The sequence below is a fragment of the Fundulus heteroclitus genome, chromosome 6, assembly GCF_011125445.2.
Source record: "Fundulus heteroclitus isolate FHET01 chromosome 6, MU-UCD_Fhet_4.1, whole genome shotgun sequence".
NCBI classification, from domain to species: Eukaryota; Metazoa; Chordata; class Actinopteri; order Cyprinodontiformes; family Fundulidae; genus Fundulus; species Fundulus heteroclitus.
The window spans coordinates 91,590-106,028 of record NC_046366.1 but is presented as its reverse complement, the minus strand read 5'-3'; the positions used below and the strand labels follow the sequence as shown (position 1 = coordinate 106,028).

Genomic DNA, 14,439 nt, shown 5'->3' with positions numbered 1-14,439 from the left:
CACACACACACACACACACACACATATATATATATATATATATATATATATATATATATATATATATATATATATATATATATATATATATATATATATATATATATATATATTTGTGTGTGTATGTGTTTTGAATATAAGGATCAATTTGTTAAATCTAAACATTGTGGTCTTCATTATTTCATTAAACCGTGTCACATGTGAACCTTTAGGAACAGACTTTTTGGGGGAGTATTAAAGAGGTAAAATTAATAATATGAGAAAAAAAGTACTAGGTAAATAAAGTAAAAATAAACAAACAAACACAAAAGTGATAATGTTATGATAAAAACATCATATTATGAGAATTAAGGGGGAACATTTCCAGAATAATCACAGTTTGCAGAATTATTTCACTCCTGGAGTAATGGGGCCAGGTTAGATTATTTTAAATATTTTTATTCTTTAGGAGAATAAATTCAGGAGAATGAAGCTAAAGGGATACGAAATAAACTTGTAATATTACAAAAAATACTACGAATACAAAGTATATTCAGAGATTAAAGTCCCTCTGATACTGTTTAAGTATCAACTGCAGATTTGCCACATTTAAGATGGCGGACGCTCTGACGCATCGCAGCATAGGCAGAACCCGCCCAATGACGCGTCTACTCTTAGGCCGTGCGTTCTTGAGCGTTCTCGTGTGCTCGTGTGCTCGTGACACGTCATCAGCCTCAGCCCGAGCACTGTTCCAATGCTGAGAACGCCAAATCGAGAACGCGCCGAGTTGCCCGGATGTTGTTCTCGCCCGCCCTCTTTATCGAGCATGCATCAGAGCAGACTTGTGGCCGTTTCTCAATATGCGTTCTTGAGCGTTTTCGTGTGCTCGTGTGCTCGTGACACGTCATCAGCCTCAGCACGAGCACTGTTCCAATGCTGAGAACGCCAAATCGAGAACGCGCCGAATTCCCCGGATGTTGTTCTCGCCCGCCCTCTTTATCGAGCATGCATCAGAGCTATGGCAAGCCGTTTTAACATAAATTCGGTTTCGTCTGACTATCCGTAATTACATTCCAGATATCTTAAAATGCATTTTGACTAGACAAAACTACATTTTGACTATCCGGAATGGTAATTTAAGATATCTTTATTTACATTCTGACTAGGAAGAATAATAATTCAAGATATCTTCAATTACATTTTGACTAGTCAAAATTCCTTTCAAGATATCTCAAATTACGTCACCGGATTCGTCATTGAAAGCGTCACACATCCGTAGATGTAATTTAAGATATCTCGAACGTAATTATGACTAGTCAGAATTACAATTTAAGATATCTGAAATAAGACATTGCGTGTAAGCCCCTTATTGGCTGTAAGCTGCCCAAAGCTGCCTGAACATTCAATGGCGCTGGCTGTTTTCGACAAAATTGTAAGAAAATGCCACAATATAGAAAGAGCTTTTTAAGTATGGGATATGCAGAGAGGGCGAAAATAGTATACTTGAAGAATGCTTAAGAAATTTGCAAAGAATTTCGGATTTACTTGCTGCCGACGCACACAATGCACTGAAAAACGGCTAGCTGAAAGCGCTACTGTCGACTCATGTCCAAGCTGGAAATAAGGAATATTCCTCAGACCGGACCAGTTCTGTTAATAACCAGATGCAGTTTTTATACTGTGGTAAAGCATCTGCCTCTTGGGAATTATGGTAAAGCCAGCTAGCTCTTGATTTTCACATGCGAGACGGCACAAAGCATTACAGCACCCTCCTTTAGCTTCTCTGAAAACAAAAGCGGACGCCTCCGGTTCCTGTGTGATGACATATGGCAAGCCGTTTCGTAATTCAAGATATCAGTAACGTCATTTTGACTAGTCAGAATGTCAATTTAAGATATCTTAAATGGAAAAGCTGAATAATTCAAGATATCTCTAATTCATTTAGAGATATCTTAAAAGGAATTTTGACTAGTCAAAATTACAATTCAAGATATCTTAAAAGGAATTTTGACTAGTCAAAATTACAATTCAAGATATCTTAAATTAATTTTTTACTAGTCAAAACTGCATTTCGCCTATCCAAAAATACATTTAAGATATCTTGAATTATGGTGGCATTTGAGATATCTTTAATTAGAATTATGACTAGTCAAAACTCAATTTAAGATATCTTGAATTGTAATTTTGACTAGTCGTAATTTAATTGTAGATATCTGAAATGGGTATTTCAGATAGTCAGTAATTCATTCGAGATATCTTGAATTGACGTCTCCATACAACTCAATGGAAAATCTGATGTCATTTCGACTAGTCAGAATGTAATTAGAGATATCTCGAATAGGTATTTTGACTAGTCAAAATACAATTAGAGATATCTTAAATTGCTAAAACGTCTAGTCATAAAACAATTTGAGATATCTCGAATGTAAGGGCGATAAAACCTAATTTATGTTAAAACGGCTTGCCATATCAGAGCAGACTTGTGCGTTCTTCAGACTGACCGCTTGCCCAGAATGCACCGCGGCCGCAGCTTGACTCGAGACAGCGCAAACAGAGCTCACATAGGCCGTGGGCCAGAATCTGTAGGACGCTTCCTTAAGAAGTTTCGTATGAACTGTCAGGGGGCAACTTTCTTCCACCAGGATAAGTTGCTACACATAGCAGTGATCTCAAAACACCAATGTTCCCACGTTTTCGCTTGCACATTAATAAGTTATAGCCGATAAAAAATCTAAACTGTGGCGCTCCGGTCCAAGAGGTCACGTGATTCGATTTTTGCTGCTCAGCCAATCAGATCGCTGTATTGTCAGCTGTGCGCGTTCATCAGTTCATCATGGCTGCGCTCGTAAGATGTTTGTATGCATTTGTTTCCAGATGAAGAAAGCCCAATAATAGCATTTTCTGGCGCCAGCTGGCAGAGATCTTGATGGCAAGAAAAAAATAAATAGCCCAGACCATCTGTCCATCCATCCATCCATCCATCCATTTTCTAACACGCTTATCCCCGCTGGGTTCAAGTACACCTCGCTGCAGCCTGCGGAAAGGGGGCGGGGACGGACCACTGTCAGTCTCATACCTTATATGGAAATGGGACCATTCCACTCCGGAAATTAAGGGGGCGCCAGTGACACTATTTCCTGTACCAGCCGTGTTATAATAATTATAATATTAATAACGCCATTTGTTTGCCAACCATAAATCAAATTAATATTTTAGAGACAAATGTACATTACATTTACAACACATTTATCCATCCACACCTATCCCTATAGTGGGATCGTTAGGGCTGCTGCGGTGGATCCTGGACAGATTCCCAGTCCATCGCAGATTAAGAAAACATCCATCCATCCATTTTCTGACCCACTTAATCCCTTATGGGGTCGCGGGGGTGGTTGGTGCCTATCTCCAGCGTTGAGTAAGAAAACAGATATAACCAAATACTTGCTAGTGCTTAAGTTCGAATAACAGATTTTGATGTTTGAATGGTACTCTTAAAATAAATAAATTCAAATCTAAAATATAATAGCCTTTGCCTTATTTAATAAGGACTAGATAGAAAAGAGGTTTGGTCGGTAAGACATTTAGACAACAATTTTGTCCAATTTAGTATGTCCATTTACAGTGCACTTTTGTTCTGTTTATTTGCCAAATATTTCTCTTATTATTCACATTGTGAATACAATTTACAAACAAACCAAATTACTTTTGAACTTCTAACAAGTGGCATTCCGAAAACTAAGATATAATTCTTTGCAGGCGACCTGGCTCAACTATTATCATTGTTTACCATAATGTCTCATTGGAAACTTTTCTACATAAAACTGATTGGTGTCCCACTATTCCATTTAGAATTTCCACATCAATTCTACCAATTGCAATCGATTCATAAACTGCGCTCCAAATACCTTAAATATCCACTTTTTGCTAAACCAAAAGGGATTAATTTGAAACTGTAAATGTAGCTTCAACCTGGAAAGACTCACACAGAGATAGGTTTTAGAAAGTTTATTTGACAAGAAATAATCTTTGGCGCTCGGAATCCGTCAGTAGACATGGTGCTGGTAACCGGCAGAGAGAATGATCCGCTGTGGATGAGGGTTTTTTTTCTATATGAAAACCTTTTTGAATAAAGTCACTGGATACATAAGTTAAACCAATGTGTAAATTCTAACTATAACTATCTTCATCTTATCTGCTCAGCGAATCACTTGATCATGCACCTCTGTCCCAGCCTAACGGCGGCGGTCTCATCTCCTCCACCCTTCATAAAGTCCGGCTTGATGTGTGCAATTGCTCCTCACCTGAGCTTTCCTCACCTCCATCTGGTCTCCACCTTTGTTCAGCATACATTAATCATATGTTTGCAATATGACTATGTAACCGAACAATGTTTTTCTCTGTGCTTGCTTTATTACAAAAAAAAAAAAATCTAATTCTGACTGGTAAAACATAAACAACTTAGCTGTATGTCGGATTTGTAAAGAAAATTTCTATTGATTCCAGTCATTTTTCAAAGATTTTAGGAAACATTTTATTTAAACATATAAAATATTGCAAGTTATTAACTTTGATTGTATGTCAAATTTTTAAAACAAGATTATCAAAATGTTAAACAATGCTGTTACAGTATAGTTACAATAACTTTATTGGTTCTACTCTCTTTAGAACATCTTACAGCCACAATGTAACTTTTTCTGGAACCGACAATATTTCTATGAAAACTAAATGAATGAATGAGCTACAACAAAAAGAACATTCAAAAATTTACATAATATTGAAATAACTCAAAACGAATGACCGCACAAGTTAAAAGGCAAATGTGCTTCATCAGAAATGTTTTAAAATGGCATGTCACACACACAAAAAAAAAAAAACGAACAATGTGTGACAACAGAAATATGGAAAACAACTGATTCATTCATTATTGACTTTCAGGGCAGCGTCCGGGTATGGCATCACAGTAGTAACGAGGGTACTCCCCTTCCATTTCTGGTGAAGCCCACACAGTCTTTATATGGCCGGTTGCAGGAAGAACACGTTTCGACCCCAAAAGGAATCCGATTTTCTGCTTTGAATGACTCTTAAAATTTATCCCAGTGGATCTCACCTGTTAATAAAAAATATATTTCACGTAGTTCAAATCTAATTTTGCATGTTTAAAGTGAAAACATTCAAAGGTCCTTACCATCCAGCCAAGCAAAGTGAGTCTTCTTCCCGGAAACTGGGTCAGACACAATGGCTTCAAAGCACTTGAAGGTCGATGCCAAGGTGTGTCTTGGCATGCCAGGGTGAGGTAAGCTGTGTCTCCCTGTGCTAGTACCACCTCCTGGAGAACAGCTTCAAGTCCATTCAAAGGCATCTGAAAATAAAAAAAATAAAAAAAACAGGTGCATTGCAAGACAGTCATACCAGAAGAATAGCTATGACACGTGATTATGAGTGAATCTTACCTGTAAGATTGGCGATATCCTTTGCACCTGCATGGTGAAGAGCATTAAACGCTAGTTAATACTTTATATCGCTCAAGATCTTATCCTTTCCATCTCTAATGGTATAAAAAATGCTGTCCAAATAATGAATTTAATTTTTGTTTTAAATCATTTAGGGTTTTAGTGTCATTTGCACATTGTAAATTTAACTTTAACGTAAATTTAAGGACAAATCGTAATAGCTACTGACATAAAAGGAAAAGGTTAGTACTCATCAGGAAATATACAAATGATTGGTATAAAAAAGGCATGTTTGAAATTAATCACTGTAGATTTTTTAACTTTATTGTTACTGCTTTGTAGGATTTAACAATTAATTTTAGAAGTCACAATGGCTTCCAGTTAACAGATATATATTCTGCAAAAAATTAATTGAAATTGTAAAAGTGATATTGCTCAAACAGCCAAGGGCAGGTATTAACTAATTAGATTTACTCAATTATTCTGTAACGTTTGACAAAAAAAATAAAAAAAATAGGTCTATTTTTCCTTATGTTGTAATCTTGAGTAAATTTGTTGATACGCAACCCAATGTGTGTAATTTAACTGAATGAAGAACACATTTTAACCTACAAAAAAATAAAACACGATACACAGATAAATGTTGTTCATGCTAGGTTTCTTCTAACCTTAATTTGTTTTCTTGTAATAATATTTTTCATTTTTGGTTAGAAAATGCCGAACAGTGTACATAACTTCATTTTTATTCATGTCTGCTAAAATAAATGGGCAATATTACATCGCACATTATGATCAGTAAAACAGGACTTAATAATAGCCATCTCACAAAATACTTTGTTACTCTTACTTGTGTGTATTTTTGTTTTTGTTTTTTTGCACAGTTACTTATTAAAAATATATTGAAGCAGTGCTACTCGTTATTAGAGCATCACATCTGGGTACTACACCCACATATGATGACAGCTGTTAGTTTATAAAAAATATTTGACTTTCCAGAAATGTAACATTCATGTTCCAAAAACACATTTAAAAATAAAAGAAAAACACTTGAAAACTGATAAGCATGTAAAAAAAAAAAATATTTTATATTTTTCAAGTGTTACTTTACATACCGTTATGTTGAGCCATAGCAGCTTTTGCTATATGGTTCTGTACCTTGTGCGACTCATCGGCATTGTATGAGCAAGGGGGACATCAATATGTTGCAAATAGATAGATGCGTGGATCTGTGTGATTAAAATAACAAACAAATTCCATCTAATGGTGCCCTGCAGGAAAATAATTATCTATGCTACATGTTAGCCTTCGCTGTATAAATTACGAATTTCACTTGTCTACAGCTGTTAATTATATTTTAAACCTAATCTAAAAAATGATTTACTATGTGAAAACAAGTTTTAAGAAGGTAAAAATACCTTTTGCTGACTTCGTAGGTTTTGCATTATGGATCGTGTGCCGAACATCAGTGGAAGAACCTCTACTTCTTCTTCTCAACTCCGCTTCTTTAAGGTACTAGTGATAATGAAAATAGCGCCCCCTTCATTTCCGGAGTGCAATAATCCCATTTCCATATAAGGTATGGGACTGACAGTGGTCCGTCCCCGCCCCTTTCCGCAAGGCTGCAGCGAGGTCCTTCTCGCTGGGTTTGCGAGGTGCTGGTGCCGAGCTCCAGCTGTCAATGGGTGAGACGCGTTGTATAAACTCGTTGTGCCAAACGAGTTATCCCCTTCGGAATTTGTAGAATTTTGTATTGTATTTTTGAAATCAATAAAAGTTTTAACCTCCAGCTTTGTGAAGTCTAAATATTTTAAACATCACATTCTAGTAAAATGAAATTTATTTTTTTTAAACTCCTAATACGTTGTTCTATTTTTAAAAGAGACATATCTCGTTTTCTTAATACGGTTAATATCTCGATAAGGTTCTTGGTTGAATTAAAATCTTATTAAATCTGATAATTTTGGCTGTGCCTTTATTCAGTGTTCATTTGATCACACGTGAAATCCGCTTTATATAATCTATTCATGCGGGTTTAGCTACCAAAAAAGAAAAAAAGAGAACCAGCAGACAGCTGTGATGGACTTAGGAAGGTGGATTTTGGTTTCAGCAGACAGACATTCGACAATCTAATAACATAAAGCTAATATTTTCGTGACACATCTGGAAATGACCGTTTTCTTTCTCATAACGTATTATACTGGATGGATGGATGAACGATAATGTAACGACACCATTGCTATATTTCGTTAAGAAAAGTAAAACATCCTCATTTCCACGCCTAATAGGTTGGAAATGAGGCGGAGTTGACTAGATTCATTCTTCCAGCTGAATGCGCTCTTGGTGCAGGGAATACAAATTCTGGCGGGGATAAGTCGTTTGGCACAACGACACCTGTGCTATCCTAGCGCAGCAGGTCTTGGTGATATCACAGTAAATTGGGCAAAAGTCTGGACTATTTCTGCCCTGCGATGGACTGGTGACCTGTCCAGTTTATACAACGCCTCTCGCCCATTGACAGCTGGAAATAGGGACCGGCACCTCGCGAACGCAGGGATAAGCGTGTTAGAAAATGGATGGATGGATGGATGAATGGATGGATGGTCTGGGCTATTTATTTTTTTCTTGCCATCAAGATCTCTGCCAGGTGGCGCCACAAAATGCTATTATTGGGCTTTCTTCGTCTGGAAACAGACACAACAGAAACAACCATCTTACGGGCGCAGCCATGATGACGTGGTAAACTCGCTCAGCTGACAATACAGCGATCGGATTGGCTGAGCAGCAAAAATCGAATCACGTGACTTATTGGACTGGAGCGCCACAGTTTAGATTTTTTATCGGCTATAACTTATTAATGTGCAAGTGAAAACGTGGGAACATTGGTGTTTTGAGATCACTGCTATGTGTAGCAACTTATCCCGGTGCAAGAAAGTTGCCCCCTGACAGTTCATACGAAAAGTCACCGTACAGATTCTGGCCCACGGCCTAACAGCGGTAAGTTAAAAAAAATCTCTTTTCTGCTGCTGTTGTTGTTCAAAAGTACGTTTTAAGATCGTTTGAGGCGAGAACATTATACTTTTAAGTTTTCTCTATGTGGCCTGTTTACAGAGTTAGTGCGTAATTAAAAAAAGTAGTGTGCATAATACCGCTGGTTATGATTTATTTGTTTTGTGTTTATCTGACTGACGTGTGTTGCTTTATTAACTCAATACTTGCTGGAATAAATTGTAAATGTCTCCCTAGGACGGCAGCAGCATATAAAATAAATAAATAAATAAATACATTCTATAAATGTTTTTCCTATCTAAGTGAGTTTCTTCTGAGTCAGGACACGAATAATTGAGAGGAGAAAGAGGGAAAGAAAATAATAGTAATAATAGTATATGAAAAAACATTTATTTTATACAAATGTTTTATCTTTGGAACAGAATGAAGGTGTAATATATTCAACAAATTATTAACAGTTACTAACATGGTTTAAAACAAAGAAATAACTTCTATTAAGATCTTATACAAACAGACAATGCCTATAAACTTACAATTAAAAATAGTTGGAAAGGAAATTAATTTACGCATTATTTTATGTATTTTTCCAGGTGGTGAAAAAATGAAATGAAGCAGCATGTGAACATGACTCCAGCTGATCTACATTAGGTCATGTGTAGTCACGTTCACTTAAACATGCAGCCAGCTGGAGCCTCCTCATCCTCCTCTGGGTCATCCTCCTCTGGGTCATCCTCCTCATCCTCCACGTCAAGCTGGTCACCTGCTGCTATACTAATATTGTGGAGGATGCAGCAGGCGGCGATTACTTTTGGGGCAAACGTCGGGCGGACCTCCAGCACCCTTAAGAAGATGAAACGCCACCGTGTCTTCAGATCACCAAAGACACGCTCAATGATGTTTCTCGCCCTGGCGTGGTGCCTGTTGTAGCGTGCCTCCACTTGACCTGTACCAAATATATAATTAACTTGTAATTTAGGTAATATGCTGATATGTCTTAATCTTCTATCCAATTAATATAATCTATGTATCAATTGTGTGTCATTGCTGGCTCTATTTAAGGACAAGAAGGTAAGAGATCTTACTGGCAAGCTGTTTTCATATAGGATGCACCACAGACCAGCCAGTAGAGGGTCACCAGCACCTCTAACTCCTGTGGCCATCCATGGACCTTCTGATGGGCAGCAGCTGAAGGAGGAGGACGATGGTGGACCTGTTCAGCCTGAAGGCTGGTTTCAGGTCCCCTTCATTAAAAAATATTTGGAGGATTGGCACAGAGGTGTTTATCCTCACATATTTTGTTTCTGTTTCTTCCTGTAAATAAAAAATGCCAAATGTTACCATAATTGTTTTTTGTCACCTTTTCTATGCATAAAACTATACCTGTTTAACATGCAGATTATTATAGTTCTCAAGAAAGAAAAGGTAAAATGTATAGTAAATGTAACAAATGGCTTCCCTTCTCTGGTATTTTTACCATTTCACTGAAAAAATGGGCTGAACTAACTGCACATAATTTATAGATTAATCACTTTAAAGGTGGACAGACATAAAAATGTTTTTTTTTTCCCTTTCTTAATGATCAATGCTGTGAAGGTCAGGAGGTGCAATAAAGTAGCTTAACCCTACTGTTATTAATGTTAAAACTGGGTCTTCATTTTTATTAATATAGAAAAAATAGTCACAATTTCAACCTGATCACGTTTTTAATATCATCATCAATGGGGGTTTTTTTAAAGATAAAAGTAGGAAATAGGCTGTCAATCTTAAAATACCTACCAGTTGGCAATAGATGGGTGAGCAAAGCCTGCCTTCTGAGGCTCCTCTGCTGCATCAATCTTCTCCTTGCTCGGATTTGCCTCCTCAACTGCATCTCCTCTTCAGCCTGCTGGTAAAGCTGACCAACGACTGAAGCAACAGCAATATTGCTCGTATTGCTCATTTTGCTTCTACAAAGTGCTGATTTTTAAAGAAGATTCAATCGCCTCTACAACTACAACAATTACAACTCCCAACAAAGAAATTCCCGCTATTGCTGGTTTTATACCCACAGTTCTGTAATTGTTTTAGATATTTTTTATACTTTTTAGAAATTAATTTAAATAAAAAAACGTTTTCAATAAGATATGCTGGTGTAGTGTATAAATAGTTTTGAACGTTAAAGGAATGCTCAAGCGCTGCGGGTGTGATGACGTCACGAGTATACTTCTGTTCCAATGCACAATACGTGCTGCGTGCTCGCGTTCTCGTCAAGTCCGATCTTCCTGTGTTCTTACCGAGAACAGACTTGACGAGAACGCGAGTACGGACTCGCGTTCTCGTGAATTGAGAAACGGCCTATGACTGTAGGTGGCGGTAAGTACCCATTAGCTGTTTGCGACCCACCTATGCATGAAAAAGAAGAAGAAAAGGAAGCGAAGGAGGAAGAAGTAGAGGTGAAAGCTTTAGTCTCTGAGGTAGATGTGAATTTTCCGAAATGTAATACATGTAGTATAGCGACTAATTAGTAGGTATTTTCACAGAGCAACACAGTAAAACACCAAGGTATTGTTTACAGTTCTCTTTGTTTAATGTGATCGTTCGATGTTGCCGCACGGTTACAGTCAACTTGCAGTCTCCAGCTCTGGTAACAGTAGGCACATTTCCACCTGGTCTGCATTTTGTTCGGTGTTGTTCATCTACCCCACACTTATCGCAGGTCGCTTGTAAGCGACCTCACAACCACATTGATGGATGAAACCTTGTAAAAGTGAAACATTGCTATCTTGGTAAACATAGCTGTCGTTAGAATCAGTGCACGAGCAAAGCTTGTTGGATCATTGACCCACTTATGCGCTTATCCATACCTGCTGCTTTTGGTAAATATAATTACTCAATGACACTTCACGGAGAAAACATGTATTTATTGTTTTGATGTAATATGCAGTCATATTAACAAAAGATAGAATATTATTCTCAAAGATAATTTGTAAATTAATGCCACACAGACGTTGTCGTGATGTGTTATTTTCAAGCCTTTATTTATTTTAATTATGATGATTTTTTCCTTACAGTGAATGAAAACACAGCATTTAAGGTTAGAATATTAAAATAAATTAAACAATGTCTTGATTAATGTATGTTTAGTACCTGCTTAAATATTATTTTCAAAAGCTAATTTTAATCTTAAAAAATAAGCTCAATGGAATCCAGGTTTGAGTTTATTGAATATGACTTTGCATTTCACTTGAATTAAATGCTGCTTAACAATCTTAATTGTACTCTACTTCAGATAATACATGTATCCTCAGTGAGAGCGACCCGTCATAGACTGGAAATTTTGCTGTTCTGGTCATTATCAGCTATTGGAAGGAACACTCATGGGGGACAATGAGCACCAGTCTTGCCAAATGGGCGCACAAGACACTATGTCCTTCCTGGTATGTATAATGCTTCATTTAACACTCGCATTAACAATATGGCAGTTTGAAAGCATCAATAGATTTGACGTCACTATCAAAATGAGTAATTTTAAGCATCTATCTGATATGTACATATACATCTCAAAAAATGTTAACTATCAAAAAAATGTTCAATGTTTTTTGTCACTCATTTCTCAAGTGAAACTTATATATTGTTTAGATTCATTACATAAAGTGAAAAATTTCAACCCTTTACTTTTTGTGATTTAGATAATTATGGCTTAAAGGTAATGAAATCCCAAAATTCAGAGTCTCAGAAAATTAGAAAATTGTTGATAATTTGGAGTTACATCAAATATTGACCTTTTTCATTTTTTTTGCGTCGACTCTATTAGAATGATAAATTATTCTCATGATTGAACCGATACATGACGCGGACACATCTTTGCTTAGAGACTCAAGTCAAGAGAGAACTAGATATTTATCTGAATTAGTTCTCATATTAGTACAAAGGAAACAGGATTTACTTACTTGAATTTTTTTTTCTGCTTTTTGTTTTTTTGTCTCATAAAAATGTTATATCATGAAACTAATTTTGATCTCGAACAAATATAACCTTATTTAAAAAAGCCCTTTTCAAGAGAGTTTTATTTATTAAAAGAAATAGAAGACAAATCTATACAAACCAAACTGTGCTGATATGTAAAAAGCATTGGGGAATAGATGCCATCAGATGTTTTTGTTAAATGATAAGGAGTCTTTCACATTGCTGTGAAGAATGTGTAGTCCACTGTTTTTGGAGAATTGGCTTCAATTCAGTCACGTCTTTTTTAGGCCCAGACTTTGGCTAGCCTACACCAGTAGGTATAAACCAGGGGTCAGCAACCCGCGGCTCCGGAGCCGCGTGCGCCTCTTTGATCCCTGTGATGTGGCTCAGTTTTTGAAAATAATTAATGAACATTTAATTAAAATGTATTATTTTTGCTTGCTCATTTCGTTCGTACCATCTAAAATATTTTTATATTTGGTATTTAAAACAGAGGTTCCCAAACTTTTTTAGCTGCGCACCCCTTTCAGTGTTGTAATTACAACACAACTATCATAACAAAGGTTGTGGAAATAAAATTAGAACATAATTTGAATTCAACTGCAATAAAGTTACACACAACATCCACAACAGAATCCTGAGGATTTTCAGTTGCATTGATGGCTCAGCCTGGAATGAGAGAAAGAGACACTCAGATCGGCCACACCTCCACAACCTGAAACCTCTCTGAAGTAGAGACCATCCAGGTGGATTCACGCACTAAACTCTGATTATCTACCTGCGTGTGTTCTTACTAAATCTGAGTGTGACTCACAATTTACGCCGCAAATACAAACACAAAGACGTTTAATTTGATTTTTGTCCGATGACGAGTGAGAGAGAACACTTTGGTAGAGCAGCAGTAACGATAACAGAGCGATCCATGAAGATGTTATTAAGTCAGAGAAGTAAACACTTTTACAGTGGTTACATTCAGCAGGTAGACCACGCCCGTGGAAACACACCTCAGCTCCCCACAGCGGTGTGGGCGTGTCATGCGCATCAGATCTTGTCACTGGTTCAGAGTGACAGCACGAAGCAGCACTGTTAGTAGGTGCTGCTCGATCAATAGAGAGACTGAGTCACTCAATTTAATCTTTTAAATAAAACTTTCGGCGTTCAATTAAAATTTCCCTCTACTGATGTAAACGACGTGAAGCGAGGAGAGAGATAGAGAGACATTTTCTGATTCCCGCTCATTGTCTTCTCCCAGATCAGTTGCAATATTTTTTCATTGTTCAGTGAAATAGACATTTTATTATGTAGGTTGACGGCTGACTGCACGGCGCCAGTAAAAGGATGACGGCATGCAGAGAGAGGATGGCATTTTTTTTGCTGCCAGTGGATAATTTAAGTTCCCGGGTTTTTTTCATTACTACAAGGACTCAAATAGACATTGACTACTTACTTAACCTTCAACCCAACGTCTTTTTTTCGGAGTTAAAAATGTTTTGTTGCATGCAGAAATGTTATTTCATTTTCTCTGCAGTCGTTCATTGATTTCGTAAGTGTAACACAGTATAGTTTGTTTATACATAGCACAAAGGCAAAAAACCCTGTTAAGCGCCGCATTATTTCATATAAAATTTCAAAAGGGTTACACATTAGCTTTATGTTGCTCTGAAACATTTGGTTGTATTGTTATTTTAGCACAGGTCAACGTCTAATTTCAGTATAATTTTGACAAATTTAGAAATGTGCTGGCAAAAACTTTTCCGGTTGAGAGTTGCTGGCTTGTTATGATAGTTTACTCCATTCAACCTCCCAGGTATGTTCCATATTATGAAACTGGTTGTGGATCCAGTTGTGTGATGTAATAATTTGCCTTACCAGATAAAATGTACATTTGTAGTCTTGGATTTTGTGAAATAAATTTCTAAATAGCTGGGACTTGTAGTCCGGTGCAACTTGTGTCTTTTTCCTCTTTATGACGCTTTTTTTGACTGATGCAACTAACATTCCGGAGCGAGCTTATAGTGCGAAAAAAAATTTTTTTTGGGACAGCACTTTTGTCTCTGTG

At 36.9% G+C, this 14,439-nt stretch overlaps 1 protein-coding gene and 1 long non-coding RNA gene across 5 annotated transcripts in view; one reads left to right on the top strand and one right to left on the bottom strand.

Moving 5' to 3' along the window:
* Nucleotides 1–4,482: 4,482 nt before the first annotated feature.
* On the bottom strand, nucleotides 4,483–6,915 carry LOC118563373. Its single transcript, XR_004931166.1, has 5 exons — nucleotides 6,845–6,915; nucleotides 6,542–6,655; nucleotides 5,430–5,456; nucleotides 5,165–5,338; nucleotides 4,483–5,086 (listed from the first exon to the last, which is right to left on the bottom strand). It is a non-coding gene; the product is annotated as an uncharacterized LOC118563373 (long non-coding RNA).
* Nucleotides 6,916–10,783: 3,868 nt separating this feature from the next.
* Nucleotides 10,784–14,439, top strand: part of tmem68 (transmembrane protein 68) — a 73,966-nt gene continuing 70,310 nt past the window's right edge. For 2 of the 4 annotated variants that reach the window (XM_036137793.1, XM_036137795.1), the window contains exons 1-3: nucleotides 10,784–10,976; nucleotides 11,486–11,508; nucleotides 11,704–11,851. In XM_036137793.1, coding sequence (XP_035993686.1) covers nucleotides 11,802–11,851 — 50 coding nt within the window. In that variant the 5' untranslated portion in view covers nucleotides 10,784–10,976; nucleotides 11,486–11,508; nucleotides 11,704–11,801. The remainder of the gene's footprint in view (nucleotides 10,977–11,485; nucleotides 11,509–11,703; nucleotides 11,852–14,439) is intronic. The other 2 variants (XM_036137792.1, XM_036137796.1) reach the window with 2 other exon arrangements.